Source organism: Castor canadensis, chromosome 2, assembly GCF_047511655.1.
Source record: "Castor canadensis chromosome 2, mCasCan1.hap1v2, whole genome shotgun sequence".
Taxonomy (NCBI): Eukaryota; Metazoa; Chordata; class Mammalia; order Rodentia; family Castoridae; genus Castor; species Castor canadensis.
Genome location: NC_133387.1, coordinates 126,684,473 through 126,712,091, shown reverse-complemented (window position 1 = coordinate 126,712,091; position 27,619 = coordinate 126,684,473). Strand labels below are relative to the sequence as shown.

Genomic DNA, 27,619 nt, shown 5'->3' with positions numbered 1-27,619 from the left:
TGTGCATTAATGCTGCCACACATAATGGGCATATTTCAGCAAACAGAACTCAAGAATACTGAACACATGATCAATTAAAAGCACACAATTACATTTTGATTTCAATAGAAGTGTTTTGCTTAAAAGTGTTCCAGTGTTTTATTTATAAAATACATACATGCTTTATGTCATTGCTTGAAAAGAATTTGTGTTTTGTGCTTGGTACCAGAATACAATTGTATATCTGTTGTTTCCCAGTGTATCATTTTCCATTTGTACCTTGAACTCACCCCCCCCACACAGTTACCCCCTTTCTTGGGCAATTTATGTTTAGGCAATGTTGTTTTGGGTCATCCTAGTTGAGACAATGCCTGGTTGGGTTTCCCTGTTTGTGGCTAGCCTTGAATGCTTAGCCAGACTGCCTACTCTTAGTTGGGTGGATAGGGGAGAAAGAAGGAAAGACAAATGATGGATTTACTGAGACCCAGATCTTGTAGCTCAGTAGTAAACTGCATATGAGTGGTAATGCCAGTTAGACATGACTGAGACTTTGCACATTAGAGTACAGAAGGCACCTGGCTTTAAACGCCTCCTAAAAACCCAGCTGCATTGCACACAGGTGGACGTGAAACAAAGATTTATTAAAATACCTTAGTATATTTACAATCAAAAGCCAGGAATGCACTTATCTGCAAATTCCAAAAAATATACTTCTATCTCTTAAAACAAGTCAATAGAGGTATCATAGATCAGTAAATACAACCTATCACACAGAGAGAATTCTTTGAATAGGCAATCTAGAACTTTCTAACCAATATATATTATGTACAAAAATATACTTGATATGGTGATCAAGTAGTGTCAGGAAGGAAAAATATATATACACACATATTTTCATTATGTACAAATCAATATTGGTTCCTTCACCCTTTCTTTTTAAAAATAAATACTTCGTTTGGTTGCAAATTACATTTACAAATTCAAGTCATGAGCATTTCTCAGCTTTGACAAAATTAAATATGCAAACAAATTAGAAATACATACTTTTAAAATTTAACGGGAAAAATACCTGAATCCAATTAGCTTATTATGTTTAAAAATATCCAAGAGTGTGTAATGTAAGGTTTCATGTCTTTAAAGTGCTGTCTTCTTTCCCAAACTGTCTTTATTACTGCTTAAAATCCTTAAAAGTTACATCTACAGATTTGTCAAATAATTGTGCAGAAAAGCCAAGGTTTTACCAGGTCAAATAATAGGCTATTTAGGACATGCTTATACTTTGGCTTAAGTGCTTTTAAGAGCATAACAGTTACTGTTAATCTGAAAATAGCCGCAAAATGTCAACATCCTGATTCAGCTTGGGGTAGATGTTTGAATCATGAGTAGCAGTGAGAACAGAGTGGCAATAAGCAGTCTTCGGATTCAAAATGTTTGCACAGAAGTCAATTTGTCCAGCAGCACGGAAAGTTACTTAAGAGTCAAGAATTTAGTTGTATGGATCATAGCTAGTAACCAGTCTGATTTATAAATGCATCAGATGTCCCTTAATTAGATAGTTCTAAAATAGTTTAGAATGAGAAATTGGGAAACTTCCCCTTCCCAACTTTCTTAAAATAGAATAAAGTGAAAAAGAAATGCATTTTCCGTCTCTTTTATGGATTTTCCCTCCTTGCCTAAGTGATGAGGTGACGCTGACATTAACAAGAGCAGTCACAGCAGTGTATCTCAACGTGGGCTCCTTGGTGACAATGGCATTCCCTGACCAAACGCTAAGCAGTGGAGTCCAGGACCTGAGAGGGTGGAGCAAGGGCTGGGGGAGACATTGGTGTCTGATGCAGAGAGATGAGAAAAGCTGGTCCAGAGAAGCTGTAAGGGTAGTTAGGAGAGCACAGCTGAGGGATGTTAAGGAAGGAGAAGGTGGACAAGCACTGAAAGGAGAAAAGCAGAATGAACCCCCATGCTGAAATGACCTTTGACCAGGCACAGAGAAAACAGGAAGGTCCTTAGGATAAGCAGTCTCATGGAAGATAACCTGACGTGGGTAGAGTTAGTAAGCCAAGCATGAGCCAGTTGCACTGGGGAGCCTGCTGTTCCAGCACAGTGTCTGTCACTGACTTATACAAAGTACAGGGAGCTCCCAATGGCCTAATCCAAATTACTTGGATTTCCACTAAAGAGCTGCCCAAGATAACAACCTGGGCAGAAGCCATCAGCTCCCAAACAAAATGAATTGCACCAACCAAACACTGCACTGTCTTTTTTCAAATTTTCTTCTCCCTGTCTCCTGTTTTCTCCCTCATCCCATTGATCAGAATCCCATGCAGCCAAATGAAGACAACTGTAAGGAAGAGATGCATTTTAGGAAGCAGCATCAAAGGCGCTGAGAAAATCCAACCATAAAAGATGAGGTAATTTTCATTTCCATTGCACCTGATTCACATTAGGATGCTAACTGATTTCACTCAGGTCCATCAAAAACATGTAGGCTGATGATTATTTCCCAGGCCAAAGCATGGTGCTCTACATTGAAGTCCAAGCAAACCATGCTTCCCACATTGGTCTAAATTACAACTCAGTGAAAGGAAAAGATTAGGATGAATCAGTGACACACTTTCTCTAAAGATTCTGAAAGACTATTCAATTTCTAATTCAAAAAGTTTCTTCCTTTTGGGGAGTATTGTAGCTTGTTTCTTTAAGGGCAAGTCCTTTATTCTTAATGCACATACTTTTCAAAGATTACATGTCCAGCTGACAGTAGGTCACATTATTTGTCTTGGGAAACTGTAGAAGATAAAATTAATGGTTTTGAACAGAGCCACTTCTCTGGTAGACCCCAATCCTATTTGTATCGCTGTATCAATGCAGACAGAATTCTTACTAGACTTTTAGGGAGATGAATGCCTTTCACGGCTTAGCTCTCTGTGGGTCTGAGACCATCTTTATGTTTGATGGTCCAATATATGAAGAAATAAGATTTTATCTACAGACAAGTTGGCAAGAAAGAAAAAGTCATATTTCACACAAACATATCTAAAATGTAGATTTTGAGTATCTTTCTAGTCTCTCATTGGAAAGAACAGTTCAATCTTTGCATGCTATACCATCCTTTTTATATAGTTCATAGAAATTAGATTTCAAGATCCATATCAAGAGTTCCCAGAGAGTTCTTCATTTCATGAACTTCTGTCATGCTTCATGGGGAGGTGGAGAGTAATTTCTCTATGTACTTAGGTCTGCAAGACTAAGCTTTCATTTTGGAAAGAAGGACTTGGAAAGCTAACTGAAATGAATAATCAAAAATACATTTACTTCATAAGATCAATGTGGAAGAAGGTTGTAGAAGAGAACAATGAAAGAAAGCAGGTATGACTTTGACAAACGACTGCTAGTGCATGGCTGGGAGCATTTGATTACTTACTTGGTATGTTAAGTATAGAGCAATACATTGGAAACTCACATTATATATATTTGGGGAAAACATTCTCTTTTAAGATATTCTTAAGGGTTTCAAAGGCAGATAGCTCCTCAGAGTCTGCACAGGTAGAATTTAGGAAAATGCTCTACGTGATGGCCCGAGTGTGGGAGAGCTTGTTTACTCCATGCCAATTTCTTTGGTTAATTTTGGCCTGAATTATGGGCTCATTTGCATTTTGCTAACCCAGTGTGCTCAAGTTTCACATAAACCATTAAGCATAAAGCCCACCAAAGTAGTTGGATCAGCCTTTAGGAAATTACATATTTAAGAGAAGAAAATTAGAAAAGCAGAAAATTATATGAGAACAGATGGAATTTGTACTTTACCTACTACATTCATATAAAAATTGAGATTAAGTCAACCTTTTACAGACCAAGTACTTGGTAGATATAACATGCAATAAAGTCTGGAGTTCCTATGAGCTATGGACTGTAGGCTGAGAAGGAAAAGGTCCTCTATGTCACTGGTTGTCACCAGGGTAGTTTGGAGAGGGGCTGGGGACAGAGGGAGAAATGAGCCCAGTAGTTCCTCTTGAGGACAGCTGACATATGGCATTAAACTTAATTTGCTTCCCTCATCTTTTTGTCCATAGAAACCTTATGATGGCTTAAAAGACATGGTAAGCTACCTGCCATTTTAATGTCTCCACATTTCCAAGTAAGTTGTTAACTACACAAATTTCCCAAAAGCAATATAATGTGTTTATATCACATTATTGGTTAAGAGCCTTGGAACAAATAAGGCTACTGAATTGGCTTCAGGTTTAACATATTAAAAAAGTCTCTTAAAGTCACTACTTCCCAGCAAAGCACTGATCTGGGAGTTTGGTAGATTGCCCATTCCTGAGGGAGGAAAATGAAGAGCAGTGAAACTAATGCTCAGTGCCTCTGACAAGGCGTCAACAGCTGATGGGTGTGCAGAAATGACACCATGCGCCTCTTGGTCACACCGCAGTGCAATGGAGCCTGGGTAGCCTGGATTCAATTGCTACTGGTGTTAGGAACCCTGGCAGGTAAGTCTAATGGGGAAAGTTCTGATGAGCTGCTTTCTGAAGGTGCTCTTCCTTAAGCCAATTCGGCATCAGTAACATCAGAAACAAGCAGCTGGGTTGTTTCTCCCTATAGCTGGAAAATGGAAATATATCCAACAAGTTATTTGCATTTTGGAAAGGCTAAAAATTAACCAGTTCTTTTCCAGGCCAATTGACTTGGCCATATAGACTTGTGTGAGCCAAGCAGCTGACATGAACAACCCACACCATTCAGTTGTAGGCAAATCTGTTTCTCTAAAGGTGAAGCATCTGAGCTATGGAAGGTGGCACTCAAGGTCTGCTCAGTGTTCCACTCACTCATAAGCCCTCTTAAGAGAACCCAGAGAAGGGGATTTTAAAGGTCTAGTCTTTCTTTGACCCTTACCAAACCATATTTCTTCTAGGTGGCTTTTCACACACAAAAAAAAACTTTTCAGAACAATGTTTCAAAAATCACTCTCTAACAATCTTTCAGATCCATATTCTAAAATGGCCTGTTTTAGGCTGAAATTTCAAGGGAACAGTAGGCAACCCTTACTGTGTTTTCTTGCCCATCAGCCATCACAGTTGTACAAATTCTTGTGTACTTAGGAATGTCATGGCATGTCCATGTTTGTGGTGATTCAGGAATTACACTCATTTGTAAATTACCAAACCTGCTGAAGCTTTTTCTTCCCATCCATCTTTTGGTAATTTCTTTTTTCTCATTAGAATGTGTAAAACCCAAGAAAAAATAAAGTTCAAACAGTTACTTCTTGCTAGCAATTTTTCAACATAATTTAAGCTACTTTATAAAATGAAATATTTGGATCAGATAATTGGGGAGAGGCTATATTTTATTTATTTATTTATTTATTTTGGACTTCTCTCATCTCGCCACAGTGCCACAGATTGGTTTTATCCTTTGCCTTTTTTTTTTTTTTTTTTGCAGGGAGGGATAAGGAAGACTGATTTAGGATGTCTGCTCTGGTTACTGGGAGGAAAGCCTGAAGTCCTGCATTGCTAACTCCCTGGCACACACTGACTAGGTGCATTTGCTGTGCTGCTGCCTGCAATGGCTTGAATCAACGATTCTCAGCAAGGGAACAGTAGAAACACAACTGAGAGCTCCTAACTTTCAAGAAACCAATAAGAGTGAAAACATTCCTACTGCAGGCAGCATAATCATAGAGAGTTGTGTAAGCTCAGGTCAACAGATGAATCCTGACTGAAAGCACACTCCTATCTCTTCTGCTACACTCCACTGTGGACTTTGGGAAAATGTACTTCTTTCTCTTGCTGGAGCTATCAAATACAACCAACATGTCTCATTCTTTTTTTTTTTTTCCCAACTCTTTTTCAATTTCTTCCCCAATGGCATATTCACTCAGCAAATATGCTCTCCTGTTGGTACCTGTGAAAAAAGGAGGCACCTAAAGGAGGCTCAGCAGGTTTGTGATTTTGACTGTCCTTCCTGGGGGAGAGAAACCTAGCACCCAACCTGACAGTTGCTTCCTCACCTGATGTTTGCCTTCTCATCCACATTGGTAATTTTTTTTGGCTAGAACACTGAAAGATGGAATAGCACAGTTGGGCTTCCTCATGAGCAGACTTCAGAAGTTTTCCCCACAATTTCTGGGCAGTTGCTGTAAGCTTGTGAAAGGGTGCCATAGGTATCACCTTGAGATGCAAAAGACAAGTGCTGGGCAGCAGAGACATCACCTGTGACCCTTAGGTCTCTGCCATCATATTGTCCCCTTCTGCTTGGCAACATCTTTTCCTATTTTTTTCTACAGGTAAGTTGTTTCTTCTTGGGTTAAAAGACACAAGGAACACTATAAAACCAGATAGCTGACACTTCAGAGACCCAGTGCTTTGCACTAAAGGTGACTAAGTAACACTTTAGTGTAACAGCTATTACAGTTGTGCTCCAGGATTACTGCCAACTGCTGTCACACTGTGCCCATATCCATAATGACTCTTGGCCAAGAAGAGACAAAGTTGCTTGTAAGTTAAGGTTTCTTAGCGTCTGTTAGTGAAGCTTGTCTGGTTTCTAGTTCAGGGAGAGCTGTGCCTCGGACAGCCCATTTAGCCCCACTTCTCTACAGTGCTCCAGCTGCCCATGGCATCCCAACTGCTTCCTCTCCATGCACAACATGGACTCACCTGCAGGTGTTAGCATGTGCTAAAGCACATTTTAGAGGGATCCTGTTTAAAAGACACCCTCCCCATAGTTTAAGGTGGGCTTGTCTGGAACAAGCTATCATTAGCCTTGAGCATCAGTTTAAGCTAGAAATAAAGGCTGTGTCAACACTGCTGGGTTTGGGAAGGGGCATCCTAGATAGATAATGCAGGGTTCCCACCAGGTAAGAATAATGGAGATTCTGCCATGGTGTCTTAAGCACTCATGGAACACATCCAAGTAGTGTTATAAACCCACTGAGCTTCCCCATTACAGGCAGGCAATCCTTGACCTTTATAAACAGGCATTTTACTACAAATTCTTAGTCTATTCACCAGGATGAAATCCAAAGTGGGTTGCATTTGTTTAACTGTCAAATTCATGTTTTCCTCATTGTCCTTCAGCATAGGTGCCTTGACAGGGTGTTCTGGAAGGGCATATGACAGTGTCACCTTCCGTAACAACTTGAGCATCCTACTTAGAGACCTGGAGCAGATGGCAGTGACTCCACTGAAATCCTCCCACCTCCTCATCTCATAGGACCCATAAAGATCTAGACTTACCACCCCATGGAACTGTCAGATGGTTTCTGTGGTGTTTTCTTCTGCACTGTAATACTTAAGGGATCTCATGGAGTGCAGGATGGCTGTAAGTGGAATTTGCCCTCAGGTGATCAGTGTTTTTGGTTTTCTTTACAGTTAAGTGGAAATGAAGAAAAAGTATACAAGACAACAACAGGAAAAGGTACTTGCTCACAAGCAACTCCAAGCCTTTCTAGTCATGCAAGTTCCTTCTCGGCTTATGGTTTTGTCTCATTCCTTCATTCTGAATAATAATAATAATAATAATAAAAACCCTAACCACATGACCATATTCCTTTCCAAAAAGGCAGTTAGCTACCTGCATAAATATGGCACTTATGACTTGATTGAATCAACTGTTTATTCTGATTCCCAAGGTTTGCATGATATAAGGAATTGAGGCTGCTTTCATTAGCTGAATCTTATACAGAAGTGTCCCTGAGGGAGCTGGTGACTGGCAGGTAGATCCTAAACAGACACTCAAGTACCTGGAAAGCTCACAAGTTCTGGAAAGACACAGGGGTAAGGGACAGGCCCCATGTGGTAGCCAAATAGAGGATATAAAATTCTTGTTAATCTCTACTCTGTCCTCCATCAACTGGAGGAGAAAGCCTGGGCCTCTATTCCATTGAGGCCTAGAAATGACTTCAATCCTATTCTCAACTCATCCCCATTCCTCTTTCTTTGCCCCTCATAGGAGAGATCCAAAGAGTGGTGGCTTAAAGGGAGAAATGTCAGGGGGAGGGCCCAGGGGGAGAAAAAGCTACCTCTCCCTGACATTCCACTTAATATTAACATAATCAATTTCTTTGCATTATGTTGTAAAGAACTTCTTTTCTGCCTATGAGTTTTTTTTACAGCAAAGACTTCTGGTCCACCCTTCTTGGCATGCTTGTCAGCTGAGATCATGATACAAGGCATAAGTAGCATTTTTTCTCCTGATTGGAAACTGCCTTCCAGGAATGACAGGAGAGGTTCAACTGCATGTCAATATGGTACTCATTATCCTATTTGGTAGATCCCAAACCTAAAAGGTGCTCTAGTACTGGATCATTTGTCCAAGCAGGAACTCTGACCACCAAGCTACTCCTGCTCAGATGTTGCTGTTTCTTTAGGAAATTTGGGTGCAGAACATCTGGCCTAGGAAGTCAGAACTAAAGTAGAAATGAAAGAAAGGGCTCTCTTTATGGCTGATGTCAAATTCTTGTATCATAACTTGTTCTCCAGGATGAAACTTACCCGTATTTAATCCCCCTTCCCACCCACACATGGTTCCATGTTCTCTCTTTTCTATTACATAAACAGCTACAACAACAAAACAATTTCCCTAGTCTGGGAGGTACATAGTCCTGAACCGCTTCAAAACAGTTTTGGTAACTTGAAACATTTTTGGTGAGAAGGATGCTATAGGATCTTGCTTCACCAGCATCAAAATTATGATAATCGAAACAGCAGTGCATAGGACCAAGGCTTGAACTCTCCAGGGGCAACTGTCAAAAAATCCTTCTCTTCTCTGACAATATTATGCATATCAAGTGTGGGCTAGAAAGCTACAAATCTCAGTCATAAGTAAATTTTAGAAAATCTTGGTATTTCTTCTGATTCTATAACGGACTGAATGTTGGACTTCTACAAGAAACAATGATCAAATACTCCTGCAATGTTCCCTTAAAAAGCTTTTCTTAGTTCCTGTAGCTTAGTAAGAGAATTCTCAAGAAGGCACAGGGCATTGTCTGCAGGTGACCTCAGGAAGAGATGAGCAGAAAAAATGTTTGTTAACAAGTTTTTCAAGAACTTCCTGCAGACCAGTGTTGTGAGGAGCGTGCAAGGTGCTGTGTCTCCACTGCCATCCTTTCCTGTGTTGCCATCTTAGTTGGTGGTGACACTGGCTTCCTTCTGACGCAGTCTTTCCTTCTGTTGTTTAAGGAAAAATTAAATTTATTATCATTTCTGCCATTCTCTCTGTCTCAAATTTTGATAAATTTCTCAAATTCTTATCTAAAGCACTGAGTAGAAGTGTACCAAATATCCTAGAAATGAGAATATCTCTATTATTCTTTCCCTAAATCCTCAGTTACCTGATCCTCACAATCTAAAACAAATAAACAAGAAAGTGAACAAGCAGCCAGTCCACCAACTATATCCATCCAGAACACTGAGCTTCACCAGCCCAGACAGACCTTGGAAAAGGGCTCAAGGCTGATGAAGAAGAAGATAAAAATCAGAGTTGAATCCATTGCCAATGAAAATCAAAGAAATGAGTGTAGTGAAGGCTGTAACTAGTGGACATAGAGGACCCTGTCCATCTAGACAGGGGGGACTGTGGACACCAACCCCAGGTTTAACCCAGCTGTATAGCCCTGACTTCTCAATTTCTCATTCATCAACTTCATACCCCATTCATTTAGCTGCTGATGGGGTTGTTACAAGAGACACCATGGTCAATAAACAAGTAATTTCATTTTATAACTTGGACTTCACTTGGATCTTTAAAGATTTAAAGCAGTTGGCAAAAAGTACTTTAGTGCAAAAGGATAAAGTAAGCATTTGTGGAACATCAGGATCCAGAGAAGGCTGGACTGAAAAATCCAAGTGAGGAGAAGTATACCCCCCAAACACACTTACGCCTCTGTTTCCCTCTGTAGGATCAACCACAGCTGGGATTCACAGTAAGAAAAGAAATTGCCACCATGCACTGAACTACTGAGTGCTAGGCACTTTACATGCCTTTCCCCAGTTTCTTCAAAGGTAATAGTTTTTTCCCTTTTTTCACTAAGGGGAAAGAAGCAAAGCAATTTTATTCAGGTTTTGGCTAGTAAGGGTGAGGCTGGGATTTCAATGTAGTAATGCTGGGTTACTAACCATTTGTCTATTTGGATGACTGTCTGTAACATACAGTGAGAGAGCTATTGTGATCCCTACTGAAACTGAACTCTGGAAGACAACTCACTTTCCCTTAGAAAGACTGGTTTCCAGAAGGAAGACCCATCCAAGACCTGGAGTCTAGTCCTGGTTTTCATGATACATTTTGCCAAGTGAAACTAGGAAGGCTGTACCTTTGTGTATCTCAGATTTCTCAACCACTGAAATGGGACATCCTGACCCATTCTTTAAGGGAGAAAAGGAATGGATAAGGGTGAATACACTTACCCACTGTAGGGGAAAAGCACCTTGAGGTGGGGGAATCATGGGGTGGTGGAGCATGGAAGGATGGGGATTAATGGCGAGTGACAGCATTTGGTCTATCAGAAGTGACCTTTGCTGAGTTTGGGGGAAAGCATAGGAAGTCACACTTTGCTCCTCTACCCCCATATGCTATTTAGGATGGGAATTGAGGATGTGAATACTACTTTTCTCCCCTGAGTTTTATCCTGGGTTCACCTCAATTTCAATGGAAAGTCTGGAGGTTATGTTGAAAAGCATAGCTCACCAGACTAGCAGTGGGGTTGATTTTCTTTGTCTCCACTTTCTTCTCTGATGTCAACTTGCTGACTGATGCCTGAGCCATTTTCAATCTGAAATAGAAACAAGGATGAGGGAGGGAAGAGGATGAAAGGAAAGGAACAGAAGTCAGATTAATCAGGAATTCAAATGATTCTGAATTAAACAATCAGTGTTTGAAAATACAGTCAAGTGTTCTAAGAAAGGCATGGTTAGGTGATTTTGTCTCTGTGTCCACCATCAAGTGGACTTGCACCTCCATGGTAAAACTCTACTATATGCCTAGCATACAAACCCATCCAGCATGTGACTACACTGAATCCTGCAGGCAAGGGTAGCTCAATAGTAAGGATTTGTGCACTTGATCATATAAAAAGCAAGTTTTCAGCTCTACTGTAATCTCATGGGACTGTCATCTTGTATGTGGTTTGCTGCTGACTGAAATGTTATAATACGGTACAATACTGCACAGGAATGGTTTTTCAAAGATTTCCATTCCTAAATGCAAGCTCTCATTAGGTGTAAAAGCTTCTTGTCTTTATTAAATTAATTTTTTTTCATTGACTGAGAGGCTGAGATGACCATGGGAAGTCTTTGTTTTTGTGGACAAAGTAGACCTGGACACTATGTTCATACAAATAGAGCTCTTTCTTTCCATTTCTTTCTATTGGGACTGGGGCTTGAACTTAGGGTCTTAACGCTTGCAAGCCAAGCGCTCTAGCACTTGAGCCACTCTGCCAATCCACAATGTAGCTGTTTCTGATGGATGAATACAATATGCTCACAGTGTAGCCATATCTGATGAATGCAACACTGTGTGGAATAGTAAACGTAATAAATAGCCAGACAATACGAACTGTCTGTGAGTTTATGGGGAGATAGGAGCAGCTACACAGTGCACTAGGGAATACAAACTGCAAAGCTGGCTTTGGCCAAGTCAAACTGCACATGCACACCACACCACCAGCCATGAATTCCTCTTGTGCAGAGATCTCCAACAGAAGTAGGTAGACATAGACACAGGGCTTTCACTGTGGCAATCCATACACAGTGAAAAACTGGGTACCACTTAATGATGAGGTTCAACAGGGTGATGGATACATGAAAATAACAAGTACTAAATAACAGTTATTGGATACTTAACTCTTCCTGGTACGGGAATTAAGCCATTTACCTCGCTGACAACCCTGCAAGACAGAAACTTTATTCTTTCCATTGATAGACCTGACCACCATGCAATGCTGTCTGTGTACTTTATTCACTGATGGACTATGACATAAATGTGAAAAGGGATACATTAGATCTGTAAATTCAGCACAGAATCACAAATGTGACACTGAGAGACTGAGGATTAATCTTGCGAGTGATCCAGTGCAGATCCATCGAACGTGATGGAATTAATTCTCATTAGCTGTGTAGCCCTGTACAAGTGCCTTGATTTCCTAAAAAGAGGGACCTTAGTAACTGCCCTGCTGGGTAGATTGAAAGGATCAAGATAGGCAGTCCCTAAGTGCTCGCTACTTTGTTGCTGTGCTCGCAGGCTACATTGTGTATATGCTTCTAAACAGAACAACACTGTTCATAGATGCGTGCTTTGCTAGTAAACATACAAACTTGCACCTATATTTATATACTGGCACAGGTATGTGTTTATAAAATAAAAGTCTTCAGAACAGATAGAAAGACACAAATTTCATGATGGAGGTTATTGCTAGAAAGCTGAGAGAATGGTACTGGAAGTAACATCAAATAGAAATCATGAAAATTATCACATGTAAATGTCTCATTTAAACTAGAATCTAGAAAGGTGACTATTAATTTTACTGCTATACCACTAGCCCTGGTACAATGAATGTGGTAAGTATGGAGGCCATACAGAACAAAATTATTGAAAATACCCTAAACTAGTCTTGCTTTTCTTGAATGAACTGAGCTTCGTAGGCAAGTCACCTGTGCAGTAGGTCACGGCCTGCTGGTTTCATGTTCTGCTGTTGTTGTCTTAAAATCTGTAGTTTTTGAAAGTGGAATCTCACAATTACATAGCTGTTTCTGCCTGAGGTTTTCCTGGACATCTATTGTTATTTTATTAAGAAAGAGGGATGTTTTCCAATGTCCCCCCTGCTCCTGGATACATTTGTTACATAAAGAAAGGCAAGTTTAGTTGGATAGAGTTGATATCTCACTCTCTTTTCATTGCACCTGTTGTAGGGTTTATGTTTTGTATTGTGCTATGGTTATTTTTAGGCAATCTCCATTTTACATCAGGGAACTTCTCCAAAGTAGGGGTTACAAGTTCATTGTCTTTCTTTTTTCACTTTCCTAAGCACCTACTTTTTGTTGTTGCTGTTTTTTTAAAAAAAATTATTACTATTTTACTTTTCCTGTGGGGACTCAGGACCTTGTGCTTGCTAGGCAGATGCTCTACCACTTTAGCCATGCCTCCAATCCTTTTGGAGGTATGGTCTTGCTTTTTGCCCAGGCTGGCCTGGACTGCAGCCCTCCAATTTTATGTTTCCCACTATCTGTCAGACACATGATCCTGCAATAGTATGCCCAACCATTGGTTGAGATGGGGTCTCAAGAACTTTTGTTTTGCCTTGGCTGGCCTGGAACGGTGATCCCCCCGCCCCCATCTTAGCCTCCCAAGTAGCTAGGATTACAGGTGTGAGTACTGGTGCCTGGCTTTCCTCAGCATCTTGCACAGTGCCTGGCATGTAGTAAGTGAGATAATGGAAGAGATGAGTGCAAATGATTAATGTCTAAATTATAAAAGTTCAGACATCAAGGATGGTAGTGGGGAAAGTATGCAAGTCCATTAAAATATAAAGTCTTGTAAATCTCACATGAATACAACATCACCAGCTCAGGACAGATTCTGTAAAATACCAACCACCATTTCCCACTAGGTTCTCTGCATGTTCTCAACAACAGTATCCATGTGTCTTTTATAGGGTCAGGCTGTTCTTAAGGTGCTTTTTTATTATTCCTATAAGAAACAAATGCTAAATGTCTGACACTCCAGCTATGTTGTGTACATTGGTTTGATGGAGCATATAGGTAGGTCCTCAAAACTGCCCAGACCTCACAAGAAATTGGTGGTTGAGCCATCTATCTGTCTATATGTCTATCTATCTTTTGAAAATATCCTTTGAAAACTGTGGGCAAAGTGCCACAAGCCTGGTAATGAAGCTATGGTTGTATTGTTGATTGCATTACAGTCATTCAAAATCAGTGTTCTGGAAATTTTGTGGGCGAAGGCTATAAGCTGTAGGATTGTAAGCTCAGAGGCTATAAATAAATTTAAATTGAGTTTCACTAAGTGGCGGGAGGTTTAAATAAATTTGATTCAGTTGCTATCCTTGGTAAATGTAGAGATTTAACAGAATTCCATTTCTGACCTTTAAAACTGGAAGGCAACCCCATGTGGTTGTCCTGCATGGCTCCAATCATATGGGACAGGAACCCCTCCATCTGTGGTGCTTCCTATCCCTTTCCCTCACTGCCCCCTGCATGGGCTGTCAGGGAATGGGTGCTCTCATCAACTTGCTTGTGGGATTAGTTTTCTTACAGCTCTTGTTTTTCTTACCTGCCTGGACTCTGTAAGCCTTGAATTTTGGTCAGGAGACTTGGAGGAAGGCTACTGTGATGGTTCAGATGGGATGAGAGCCCAGACAGCCAGAATAATCTTTTAACCTATCCTTCAGATTCAGATGGTCTCAAGTGGTCATACATGCTTCTAAGAACATCGCTTCCCTTCAACACTTCGAGTGACGCCCAATCAGCTACAACACGGCTTAGCAAATATTTTCCATAAATGCCAGAGAGTAAACATCTTAGGTTTTGTGGGGTGAATGTTCTCTGTTGCAATGACTTAACTCTGCTATTATCATGTGAAAGTGGCCACAAAGAAAACCACATGATGGTTTTCTTCTTAGAACCCAGGCAATGCTGGGTTCTAAGACACTTGATTTATAAACACTGGTGTAGGCCACACTTGGCTAATATTCTATAGCTTATCAACCCCTGGTTCAAATGCTTTAGCTTAGAGATTGAAACTCCCTGTTCTAAGTTTAGTTTGTATATCTTACCTTTTCAGACAGAGATCTGTTTTCATTTAGAATGCTATGCCTGTTTAAGTAGCTGAGTATCCTTGGGTAAGTCACATAATCCCTCTGCCTGAATTTCCTCATCTGTTAAAAGTGGGAATGATACCACACATAAATACTACAATTGCTATAAAAATTAAAGAAAATATTACCTGTGGTTACTTATCACATATCCATTGTTTTACATCACCCCATGTGTTTCATACCCAGTCAAACCAGCCAGCATTCTTGGTACATGGCTTTTCTCACCTCTGCAACTTGCTTTTCGGTTCCCTCAATGACTCTTACTCACTTCCATGTGCTCAAATTCTTCCCATTCTTCTGCTCCCAGTTTAAGTGCCCAAGTCATGAAAGCATCCTTCATCTCTCTTAGCCTGAAGTAATTGCTCTATTCTCAAGTGAAAAAGCACTTTGTGCCTCTCTTAAGGCACTTAGAGCTTTTCATCTTAAAACTGGTCAAGTATCTTATTTCTCTTATCCTGCTGGAGCCACTTGAGGACAATGACCAGGGTTTCTGCATACATGGGACCTTCCCTATTTCTATATCTATCACTGCCCTGCCCACATGAGCTCCCAGCAAATATCTAAGTGACTAATTAATGACTGACACTGATAGTAACATTTCTTCCCACCTTAAACAATTTAAATATTTTCTAAATATGCAGTTGCAAAATGATTACTTTTTGCATTGCATTTGGGGGAAAACCCCCCATAAAACACTTAGGAATCTAGCTCCCATTATTGATTAGCTGGTTGAATCCTGAGTAAGGTAAAAGAAAGGGTGCTTAAGGTCATCCAAAACTTACAAAATATTTGTGCATGTTAACTTATGCATACATGTCAGGATTCCTAAAAGTGCCCACATTACTTTACCCACAGGGGACTGAGACTCAGGGAATTCCATGACTTCGTCCCTAGGCTGCAATTTGCATGCTTCACTTAGGAATATATATATATATATATATATATATATATATATATATTTTTTTTTTTTTTCCAACCTCCTCCTTGGCTTAATGGTTTATAGACTTTGTTTTCTGGTCTAAATATTTTTCCCAGAATATTACACATTGTTGCTCATGATTACTCATAGGCAGATATCTAGACTTGATTTTAAAGATTATATGGCAAGCCGTCCAAAAGAAATCTAAAGTACAGGGGGAAAGATCTCCCAGAGGAAAAGATTAGAGAAAGAAAACATTTAACCTCAACTTACAAATGCCTCAGTGAAGTTTTGGAAACGCTGTCTTTTCTTCCTTTTCATTCTGATGCCTATGTCCCCAGTGATGCATAGGTCACTATGGAAGTTGGTAAGCTGAAATTGCCACATCTGAGACAGGACACAAGCATGTCCTCTGATGGTTCTGCTGATAGAAGTGCTTGCAACTTTGGCTTCATATTAGAACCACCTGAGGAGGGAGTACTGTTTCTACTTAGAATGTAGAAAGCTGCAAGAGAACATTGATCCTATTCTAACAATGAATTTCTGTTCAATCCACTGAAGAGCAGAGATTACAAGGAGCTGGAGGAATTGCATTCAGAGTGGCACCTTTCCTCTAGAGGCTTATGCTGCCCACTACTACAGACTCATCTTCCAGGAAAGCTGAAAGGTGGGCATACTCTGGGTTCTCTCCATGCTAGGTTTATATACTTGTAGCAAAATCAAACCAATTCAGAATTCAAGCATCCATGGGACCGAGGAAGCACAAGATCTTTATTCTTTGGACATTCAGTATTTCATTGTTTCATGTGTACAAAGCAGAGGTGATCAAGGGGTGGGGGAAGAGTTAGGGCCCTCAACATTGGCAAGCCCTGCTTCAGTAAGAAAAGCTTTACTTCATTTGTTTTATATATTGACATGTCATGTATGTTTTCAATTATACAAGATGAGCTTTGTTTTTTTTCCCCCTTCAGTTGGATAACTTGTGTGCATGGAACTTAACATGACCTGCTGAAGGTCCTGGGGTGGGGGCGGGGACAGAAAACAAACAAAAATAGCTTTCTTCTTCAGGGTAAGGACAGCAAACAGAAGTCTTCTACATAAAGAACTACACAACGATACCTTGAAGATGGATAAAGGATGGAAAAAGACAAGGCAGCTTCTTCCTCCTCCTTCTTTCCCTCTTCTTCCTTCTCCTCCTTCTTCCCCTCCTCTTCCTCTTCCTCCTCCTTTCCTTCCTCCGCCCCCTCCTCTTCCTCCTTGTCATTCTTCGACAGAGTCTTGCTATGTAGCTCAGCCTGACCTGGTACCCACGGCCTTCCTGCCTCAGCACCTCTCCCAAGAGCTGGGATTACAGATGTGCACCATCACACCCAGCCTAGATAAGGCTTCTTTATGATGATTCTCCTGACAACCATGGCTACCAGATTCCAGCTTTTGGGTTCTAATAAAACATCAAGTCTACGACAATTAAAACATGGCCAGCTTTACTGCTCTCCTCTTCTTATTACTTTCCAGATAAATTCTAAGCCTGTTAGAATATCAGTTTTTGGTACATATTCCCAGACAGGCATGATGGGGACAGAGGAGATGAGCCAAAATGTGGGGAGCAAGTGTGGTGCTGTTACAGTGCTACCAGTTGCAAAGAGGAAGCCCCATTGGTCACCCAGTGCAGCATGACCTAAAAGCATTAATCACTGCATGATTAAGACCACGTACTCTTCTTCCTCTATGACATTCAAAACCAGTGGATATGGAAATGCTGATGGATCAAGGTGAAGAAAAGGATAGCACTGAGGGAATATGGCTCATAAAATGCATGTCAGAAAAGCAAACATCTCTTTTAAAGGCTTAACATTTCTCTATTTCTATTTCTACTGCTAAACAAAGGGAACCAAAAGGGTCTGGAAAAATGGACAAGGTCAGCTCTGTGTGCCACCATGTCTAATTACATGCCTCTTAGCTGGTGTGCCACGGGGGATGACCAAGTTCCCCAAAAGGTAGGAGGAGAAAAGCTGACCGTCTGAGCTGCCACATCACTAGAATCTCCCCAACAAATGCAGCAAAGTTTTGTTCTGATGACTGTCCTGAAATACATGGAGGAATGCAATAAACAAACAAACCTGCGTCACTGACCCAGTTAGTTGTGGTCTAGGGCCTTTGGAGTGACAGATAAGGTTATGATGGGAAGAGGAAGGTACTATAGGATTACACATGTAAATGAATAGCTCACTAGTCTACTAGACTAACCAGTCATTAGAGACAGCTTCTCCTATAAGGACATGACTATATTCTGATGGTCTCTATTGAAGAAAAAGTCAGAGGAAGGGTATAGGAAGCTATAAAGATGAAATATCAATTTACTATTTATAATCTCCTTGAAATCATGGACTAAGTAACACCAGGTCAAGCTTGGCACAAGGAAAGTGACTTTCTTGCCTTGGAAAATTCAATATAATCTGACTTATGGCCCTTCAGCTAGAGAAGAGAAGGGGCAACACTTTGGTCTTTCCCTCATTAGGATTACCTGAAGTATAGGTGGTATGGACGTGACAGAGCTCTGTTGGCCCTATGGAGTTTGTTCAGATTTTTTGATAAGTGCTCAAGTTTGCTACAAACTTCTGTCTCCAGTTCATTGAGCAAAGCTGTTTCTCCACAGCCAGGAGAAGGGCTAAAGTCCAGGTTCACTTCTAAATGACTGCAATCATGGAGACCTACCAGAGCCCGGAGGGGGCCACTGCCATTTCCACCTTTCTTGACTACATTCACTCACTAGGTCTTTCTGAATTCTTAGGATAAACATAGCACATACTCAATAGTTACAATAGTCAATGAAATAAGTAAAGTCACTCTCCATCATCAGCACAAAAACAAGTGATGAGAACATCAAGCTCCTCAAGGGAAAGAGGCATTTCTCTTTTACTGCAGCGGCTGAGGGAAACATCACCGAGTAGTTGACATAGGATGTTTCCAATAGGTGAGAAAGTAAAATTCAGACAGAAGAGCCATAGATAACATGAAATAATGGGGGACTCGAAATCCACTTATCTCAGGCAGGCCAATAGGGCCACAGGCTTAGACACCACTCTCCCAGCCCTATTCTCTCCTCTGAGTCTGACCCTTGATCCTGACCAACCCTCTACCCTCCGCCCTCAACTCTCACAGCCCTCAAGTCAGCCTCATGGGGCCACCATGATCAGACAGATCTCACACTTAGAAGACTTAGCTCCTTCTGCATCATCAGGATCAGTCCTTCAGAAGCTATTCCAATGTAAATTAGCCCATCATGTCTACTTCCTAAATTTGACACTTTTCCTTACCCTGTACTTAAGTAAGATATTTTTCTCTTTACAACTAAGGAAGTTCTTTTGGAGACCAAATTTCAGCTACACAATTAACCACTTCATAGTTTGTGTGGGTTATCACTTCTAGTATCCAAACACACTTTGACTTCGAGTGATTAATTGCAGAACAAAGGCCACTTCCGTTCGCAGAGCTTCTCCTTTGGGCCACAGGGGAGTGGAAGTGGAGGGGGGCCAGACTTGCCCTGGAATGCATGATCAGTTAAAGCCAATCACTCTGCACTTGGGAGACATAACATCCCAAGCCGACCCAGAGAGGTAGGTGCAGAGTGAAAGGTACCAGCACGGCCTTTCCTCATTTGGGAAGAGGCATCTGGGAGGAAGCTTGGAAACTGAAGGTGGCTCTGTGTTATAAATCTACAAATTAAATTGCAATGCACAGCTAGCCTTTGGTAGACAATTCCAATTCTGATACTTGAGACATGCATGTGCTTGCAGACGCCAACTCCCCTCTTTTCAACTTTGAAACCTATACACCTATGGAGTCTCACCAAAAACTACATGTGAACAGAGCCTGTTTGTACAGTGGCTAAAATAAAAAAAAGTGAGAGAAAGTCTAGAGTTGGGAGCCCTCCTGGCACCCCTCAAATCATACTACCCAGGCAGCCCCCAATGTATCTCTGCCTAAGGCAGGAGCTGTCAGGAGTCCCACAGATAAGTAATTTAGAAACATTCTGGCTGAATGAAGGAAACTTACTTTGGGTTTCCATTGCTCTCTGCCAAGCCAGAGAAATAGAGTGTGGACAGATGCTCTCTAAGGTCTTGATTTGCACTCCAAAGAGGTTTTGAGGCTTGGCAGAGCAATGAATCCCAATGATCTTTACTTCCTTGTTTTTTTCTATTCTTTTAAAAACAAATTGAGAGTAGTACAGTCAAGAATAGAGTTGGTGATTGTTTTACCCCATCAACTGATCTTTCTTGTTCTAGACATGTCTATTTCCTTGAACAAAGCTATTAAGGTTGTAGACTCTTGGGCAAAAGTGACTCATATGGTACATATTTGAGGAATTCTACCACAAAAACCCAAATAAATAAGTGTCTCATCTATCAGCAGTAGACAGAAAATCTTGTAATCAGTTTCAACATGGCCAAAGAAAACACAGTGACTGTTAATTTGTTCAATATTAATTGAGCACCTAAGGTGTACAAGGAAATAGAAGGTGCAATAGCAAAAACAAAGTAGTACAAGACATTGTACTTACCTTTTAGGGCCCTATGGTTTATTTAAGGAATAAAATGTTCATTACCAAATGAATGAAGAACAAGTCATTGAGTGCCCAAATTAGAGTCACAGTAAAACTCTCAGAATTTTAGAGAAAAGATGGTTCATGGATGTTACAGAAATGGATGGGGCAGTCTGTGACTACTGATCAAATTTCTTCAGAATAGGCTCACATCTTATATATCACCTGAGACACAGTGGATATTTTACATGTATGTGTTTACATCCTATCTGATATTTTTAATAGTATGTGCTTACACTAAGTGCTACAAATGTGTGTTATGAGACTATGCAGACAAATGAGAAACACGGGTGGTCCAAGCATTCAGGACACGCTGAGCAGAGGGCACCTGGTCAAGCTGATCCCCGGAAACACAGAGATTAGGTTCAGTTTCCCAAGTCTACAACCTTGCAATGTGAACTCCTACAGTGTCCTAACCTCTTCCTCTTCTATGTAGTCAAACTCATCTGCTCTGTCAATGTGTGGTTCATTTCAATGTATAGTTTATTTACCTCAAATTACAGTCAATTCAGGTTGGAAGAGAGCTTCAAGATCACCTAAGTTCAGTAGTTCCTGAACTTGGCTAACCACAGTAATCACAGGGAGGTGTTCTCTCTCCTACCTCTAATATTTAAACAAACAGCGAAGTTAAGGCATTTACCAAGGCAACTAAACATGGAGCACATCCTTGGCCTGTCATCTCTGTGGGGAGCTTCTAAAACCACAGGTTCCTAGGCTCCATCCCCTGGGATTCTGATTCAATGTATCTGCTGACATTTCAGGAGCGCTCTCTCTTCCTAGGTGTTTCTGAAGATCTGCTTGGTTAGGGAGCCACTGACCTCTAATATTTCACACTGGCTTCTATGTCTCCCCTACAACTCTCTGATGAGGGGGGTCATTTATATGGACAAACATCATCCCAAGTCCTCTCTAGCTCCCACATTTCCTCAGGATCATATTCTCTTCCAAAGTCTTAGACCTAGGATATTCAATGCTCATTTAAGACCAAATGACTATGTTGTGAAGCCCTTTTCTATATCAGTAAACATGTATCAGGCCACATGCTGGAGAATCATAGAAGATACAATAAGGAACAGGTTTATGCCATGGAGGTGGACAATGATACAAAAACTGCTCAAACAAGTTGGAATGAATTAGATGCTAAAGAATGGTAAGAAAACTATGTTGTCAGAGACCAGAGGAAAAGGTAATTCTTCAACTTAGGGGGCGTTATGAGAGCTTTCTAGAGGAACTGGTTTTGGAGGTTGTCCGGGAAGAATGGCTATATTTTGATCAGTAGGAAATAGTCTGGGAGGATGCAGAGTGAAGAATTTTTTTTTTTTAAAATAAGAACACAAGGTAAGAAAGCATAGGTGTGAGAAACAATGAGGGCCATTATAGGGCTGAGGCTACAGGAAATGAGGCTGCCGAGTAAGATTATGATGAAATTTGGGAGACAGTATGGAATACTTGAAGGAGCTCAAGCTTTAGCATCAAAAAGGACCTAACTTCTTATCCTCATTCTGTTAATAATGAAACTGTGAACTGGCAATTCATTCACTCTCTCGTGATTATCTGTATTATAGTAATAAACCTTCCTTTTAAGGGCTCTGTGGAAGACCCCAAAAGTTAATGAGTGAAAGTATGAGGCATGAATAGTTCTTGTTCCATATTTCATGACCGATGGGAAACAACAGAATATGTCTGAAGAGACAGATAGATGTGATCGAATTTCTGTTCTGAAAGATAAGTGCATCAAAGAGGAAAGAGAAAACCCACAGGCAGAGAGAATAGTGAGAGGGATGTCTCAATAATCCAGGTATGGAGTGATGAGCTCTTGAATCTGAGCAGAGCTACTGCAAATACAAGCTGGAGAAGAATCATCAATGAGGAGGCGAGAGTGCGATGAGTCAGCAAGAGATGGAAAACTGGACCTTGCAGATGAAGGCTGAGACTCCTTTGGAAATAGCCTCCTGTGCAATAGGAGATTTAGGCTTAAAGCTTAGAAAAGAGGTCAGTTCTGGGCAGGGAGACTCAAGGAACTTTGGTAAACAGGTGATAGGCAAAGCTGTGAACACAGTTGGGACTAGTGGGAAGAGTACAGAGTACAGAAGAGGAGCCCTGAGACCCTATCTTTGGAAAAGGTCCCACTTAAGGAATACAAGAGAAAGAGGAGCTAAGGGAGGAGATGGAGGAGAAGTCACCTCTACAGAAAGAGACTCAGCACACTCACTACAAGAGCCGTGAGGCTTTTCTAGACAGAACACACTATCCCTAGTATTAAAAGCTAGCAGTAGCGAATAGCTTTTATTTCTCAAGTAGGAAATGGGCAAATCTGCCAGTGGTTTAACGTTCATTTCTCCTGCTTCCTTTAGTGATACGACCCACCACACTTTCACTGGACGCATGGTTCCCAGCTACACCTGCATTTCTTGGCCTCCCTCACGTTTGTCTGTGAGACTAAGTTGTGCCTAATGGGCTGAGGGTGGAAAGGATGTATGCGCCTTCCAGCCCAGGCCGCTGATGGGACAGACAGGGTGTCCCCTCCCTGCTTACTGGCAGGAAGCAGGTAGTGGCAGCAGAGGTGGACATGACATGAGCCACCCTCAACCTTGTAAGGATCATGCGGCAAGAACAGCAGCTACAAAAGAGAAGGAAATGGGGTCCCTGACATCTGAACTCCTTGCATCCAGACAGTTACACAGGAAAGAAATTAACTTTCCCTTTGTTGTTTTTCCAAGGTAGGGCCTTTCAAAATATTTGCTTGGGGCTGGCTTCGAATTGCAGTCTTCCTGATCTCTGCCTCCTGAGTAGCCAGGATTACAGGCGTGAGCCACTGCTGCCTGACACTTTTAGAGTTTGCTTTGGCTCAGAGTGAATTATTTGCCCAGATTTTATTCCTGGGGTCATGGCTCCTTTGGGCCTTCTTCACCTTCTGCAAATTTGTAGCTCACTTTATAGTGGCAGAGATTTTTGCGGGTACATGCGGGCATAAGTGTGAGCATCTTAAGGTATTCTGAATGGTAAAATACCTTACAAGTCAGGGTCCCATTGCTCAGAGCAATAAATAGTCCCCCTCAAAGGCAGAAAATGAGTGAATAAGTTATAAAGGTAGTAGTGATCCTTACAGTTATGCATATTATCTGCTACTGCCTTTGAGGACAAAATATAGTCTTGATGAACTATAGAAATCCACTAAATGCAAAGTTGGGTAGTGCTAAGTACAGGAAAATGTTAAAACTGTATCTATATCTATATATTGTGTGTGTACATTCTCAATTTTAAAAATGTGATCTTCCACACAAACATTCATATTTTACAAGAAGAAGAAGGGGTGTGAGACAACGTAACAGTAGACATTTGCCAACTTCAAGAAGGCAATGACAACTCCTCTTTTTCTCCAGTCTCACCCTCAGTCACCTGCTAGAACTTGGCTTGAAATGACTTCCACTTCAGTCCCTAACGAGCTCATCAAGAGCAGAGATGAGGGTCATGATCTCAAGAAAGAAGCATCCAGGTTCTCAGAATGTTAGCAAAGTCATCTCCAGGTTCACAGATTCACAGTGAGGTCAAACTACAGAGAGCAGGGCCAACGCGGAGCTCCTGCTTCATCTTACTAAACGTCTTTTACAGAAGAGACTGTTGGAGCCCTATGCAGTAAGAGTCTGGCCCAAGATCACATAGCAAATTAAGAGCACAGAAATAAAAATGCTGAGGTTTGACTGTGTCTACAGGTTTCTTTCACTCTACTGAGCACTGCCTGTACTCAGACGGGAGAAGGGACCAGTAGGTTTCACTAGGGAAAAAATGTGCTCTAGGGGCAGCACAAAGACTGGGTGAGCACAGACTGAAGGACTAGGGAGTGGGCTTCTGGGTTTGTGCTTGGAGATGGAAGTTTGCTCTTTTGCCTAACAGATGTAAATGCCAAGGGAAATGTCATTGATATGCCATCATGTAGTAACTTGCTCTTCATGCTGTATCTCTTCTACTTAACTGTGAACTTGTGTCTGATACCAGTTTAATGATAAGGTTTATTGTTTACTGATGAGGGATTTACATATAGTCATTTGTGTGCTTAGAGATTGCTCCTGACTTTATGAAAGACAGCTGTTACCTTGTTACAGCGTTACGTCCATCTCAACTTTGCACCAAGCTAATGGGTATTCACAAAAACCATGCTAAGCAGAAAAGACAAGCAGATATTCTCTATGATATAAAATTAACCATAAGTGACCTAAAATGCTCCCAGTACTTGCATTTCATTTGGAAGCAGAATTTAAACAAACACCATACCCTAGGGTCTGCCTCTTTGCAAATACTGTCATTGATCAATTTTTCCACTGACATCCTGCATGGTTTCAGTTGGCCTCAAGTGCCTTAAGTTTCTTCTAATGGGATCCCAAGGTATAGTTTTTGTCTTTTCTCTACGAGTTATAAGATAACTAGTTTTTATTTGATTATGGATTTGTTTTTGTTTTTTTGTTTTTAGAATGTCTTTCTACTGTTAGTGATGTTATTTTACCTCTTAACATTTAGAGTTATTAAGAGTTAATGGATTTCTGGGAAAAGTATAATCAAAAGCTATAATATTGAATATCATTAAATAAATGTCAAAACAAAGTAACAAATATTTAAGTTAATTTGCTTATTTTACCGAATGAATATGTAATTTTTTGGTGGCACTGAATGAAGTATACAATTTTAACAGTTTAAAAGCTAAAATTCTTTAGCAGATAGAAGACAATTTTTTAAAAAACCCTCACTTCACAAGAAAACCCTGGATAATAATGGGTTTAACTAGTTGAATGGTAATATACCAAAATTTTTTAACAAACAGATTTTTCTAAACCAGTTGCTTGCAAAACATTTTGTGAGCCATTATTAACTTTCAGTGATGCTGTTTTGGGCTGGAAACTTGGTGGCAGTCCAGGTCCTAAAGCATGGTGGCAGTGAAGAGAGCCCAGAAGTGCTGAGTGATGCTGCCGGGGCCTGGGGTAGTCATGGCTCTTCACAGAGTGCCAAGCGGGTAATTTACCAAGTGCACCCAGGAAGCAATGCCGCAAAAACCAGTGCTGAAGTACGTCTGGGCTCCATCATGGCAGAGCCACAACTGGTTTGAGCTAACTTCTGTGATAGGGACAGCTTCTTAACTTGGAACAGTATTTCAACAGAAGATCATTAAAATGAAAAGTAATTCGTTATCCTGTCAGCTGGTTTTTGGTTTGGGGCCATTTCTAGGTCTCCAAGGACATGTTCGCTAAGGGAGTGAGGTGGAGATGCCTAAAGTTCCTTCAGAACTCGCTGCTGGGTTCCCAGTGTTCTGGTGTGGCTGTGGAGAGCCAACTGACTAGAGGCTCCTCTTATGACAGGAGGAAGAGCTCCACTCTGCCACTCTCACATGGCAATTTATTCTGTGGAAGCTAATTTTAGCTTTCTTTAAAGGGGCTAATCGGCAGTCACAGGGTCAGAGTGATGTGTTGGGTGCCAAGATTTTTTTCATGATATGGTCAGACTATTTTCTTAACAATGTGACTTTACCTTTTAGTTTTTAATTGACACATAATTGCACATATTTGTGGGGTGTGGTGTGACATTTCATTCATGTATACATGAATGTGTAATGAGAGGGTCGTGGTAACTACTCAGGGTAACGCCTCAAAGAAAATCCTCTCTAGTAGCTCTTTTGAAATATACAATTAACTTTTGTCAGCCATAATTATCCTGCTGTGCTTTAGACTTTGCTTTAGTTTATCTATGATGAATACACTCAGGTTGTTTTCTTTGTTTGGGTTTTTGAATCAGGGTTTCGCAATGTGGCCCAGGCTGAACTGAAACTCATGACTCTCCTGCCTCAGCCTCGCAAGTGCTGGGATTACAGGTGTGCCACCAAAACCAGCTTGAACACACTCAGTTTAATTCCCATGTTCCCAAAAAGGTAAAGATGGGACAATATTTAGAAAAACATTCTTAAGATTTTTTTAATTTCCTTGAAAAGAAAGGCTTTAAAAATTCTTTGAAAAATATTTAGAGACTCAGTTACACTAGATTACAATCTCTAAATTTTGATCTTAAAAACAGTATTTCAAGTAAATTGTATCAGGTTGCACGCATATAACTTTTCGTACAAACTGAAGGGCACACACTTTTTAGGTCTTGATATTTAGTGAGATACAGATGCTGTGATTTAACAGTCTGCCTGATTTTTTAGAACTTTCTGCCTGCTTCCCCATCATTTTGAATGACAGTCTCATACAGCTGTCCCTGTGGAATTAGTGGCAAGATCTGTTTGAAGTCTAAATCCATGACACCATTTTTGGAGCAGTGATAACCCAACGACAACAATCATGCAGAAATGCTTTCCTTCTGATACACTGGGGCAATGTCAGCTTCCCTGAGAAGAAGGAACGCGTATGCTAGCGCGCACACACACACACACACACACACACACACACACACAGCCTGTATTAGGAGCTGATTGTATTCTTCTGCCTCCAACTAATAAAATCAGAGGCTGCAAGCAGGCTGAGCGGCTTGCAGTTTGATGTCCTCAGCAGGATACGTAAGGGACTCAGAAGTGACGCTGTAAATCCAGCGGGGCTTCAACACTGTGTGAAGTGTGGCCTTAGTCTTGGAGAGCTCCCTTTGATGCAAGTTCAGTGTGCTAATGGGAAAAGCATTCACTTTTATTTGTCTGCACTGTCTGCGACAGCGAGGCTGCCTCATTTAGTGTAGGCCAACATGAAAATACACAGAGAAGCAATCTGTTGCAAATTAGCACAAGTCCCCTTTCATTTACTAGCAAGTAATTGGAAGGGGTTAAGAACGTGTAACTTATCAGATTGTGAGAGTGTATCTGCCTGTGTGGACAGCAAGCTTTCCCCGAATTCCCTAGGAACCCTGAGGCAATAATCCTTCCTGGACGTCCACTTGATCCCAGAGAAAACATCGACACTTGTGAAGTAGACTCACTTTCTGGGTTCCCTAGACTCCTGAAGGAGTTCCAAATGCCTCTATTAGAACCTTACCTTTCTTTAGATATGTTTTTACTCTCACGTTTCCATATCGTCTTGAAGTCACTGCAGAACTCGTACCATACCATAAACACGTAGCTGGGTGCAATCTCCTTCTCACCAGCTTTTGGCTTTATCCCAAAATATCCCACTGTTGTTTCAAAACTGCAACAGGTAGTGGGGGAAAAAGGAGAGAGATTGGGAGAAACTGTCAACACCAAAACCCATTAGAGTAAGTAGGAGGACAACACTGAGGACAGCTTCTCACATCTGTCCTCTGACATAGGAGCCTGGCCTCATAGTTGCTGTGG

General features: G+C 41.0%; 1 protein-coding gene across 9 annotated transcripts in view; it reads right to left on the bottom strand.

Annotated features, from left to right (window-relative positions):
* Nucleotides 1–601: 601 nt before the first annotated feature.
* Fmn1 (formin 1) overlaps nt 602–27,619 on the bottom strand; it is a 375,832-nt gene continuing 348,814 nt past the window's right edge. For 7 of the 9 annotated variants that reach the window (XM_074065588.1, XM_074065590.1, XM_074065592.1 and 4 more), the window contains 3 exons: nt 27,324–27,473; nt 10,657–10,741; nt 602–9,140 (listed from right to left, as the gene is read on the bottom strand). In XM_074065588.1, coding sequence (XP_073921689.1) covers nt 9,096–9,140; nt 10,657–10,741; nt 27,324–27,473 — 280 coding nt within the window. In that variant the 3' untranslated portion in view covers nt 602–9,095. Of the gene's footprint in view, nt 9,141–10,656; nt 14,858–15,989; nt 27,474–27,619 lie in introns of all 9 variants that reach the window. The other 2 variants (XR_012445380.1, XR_012445381.1) reach the window with 2 other exon arrangements.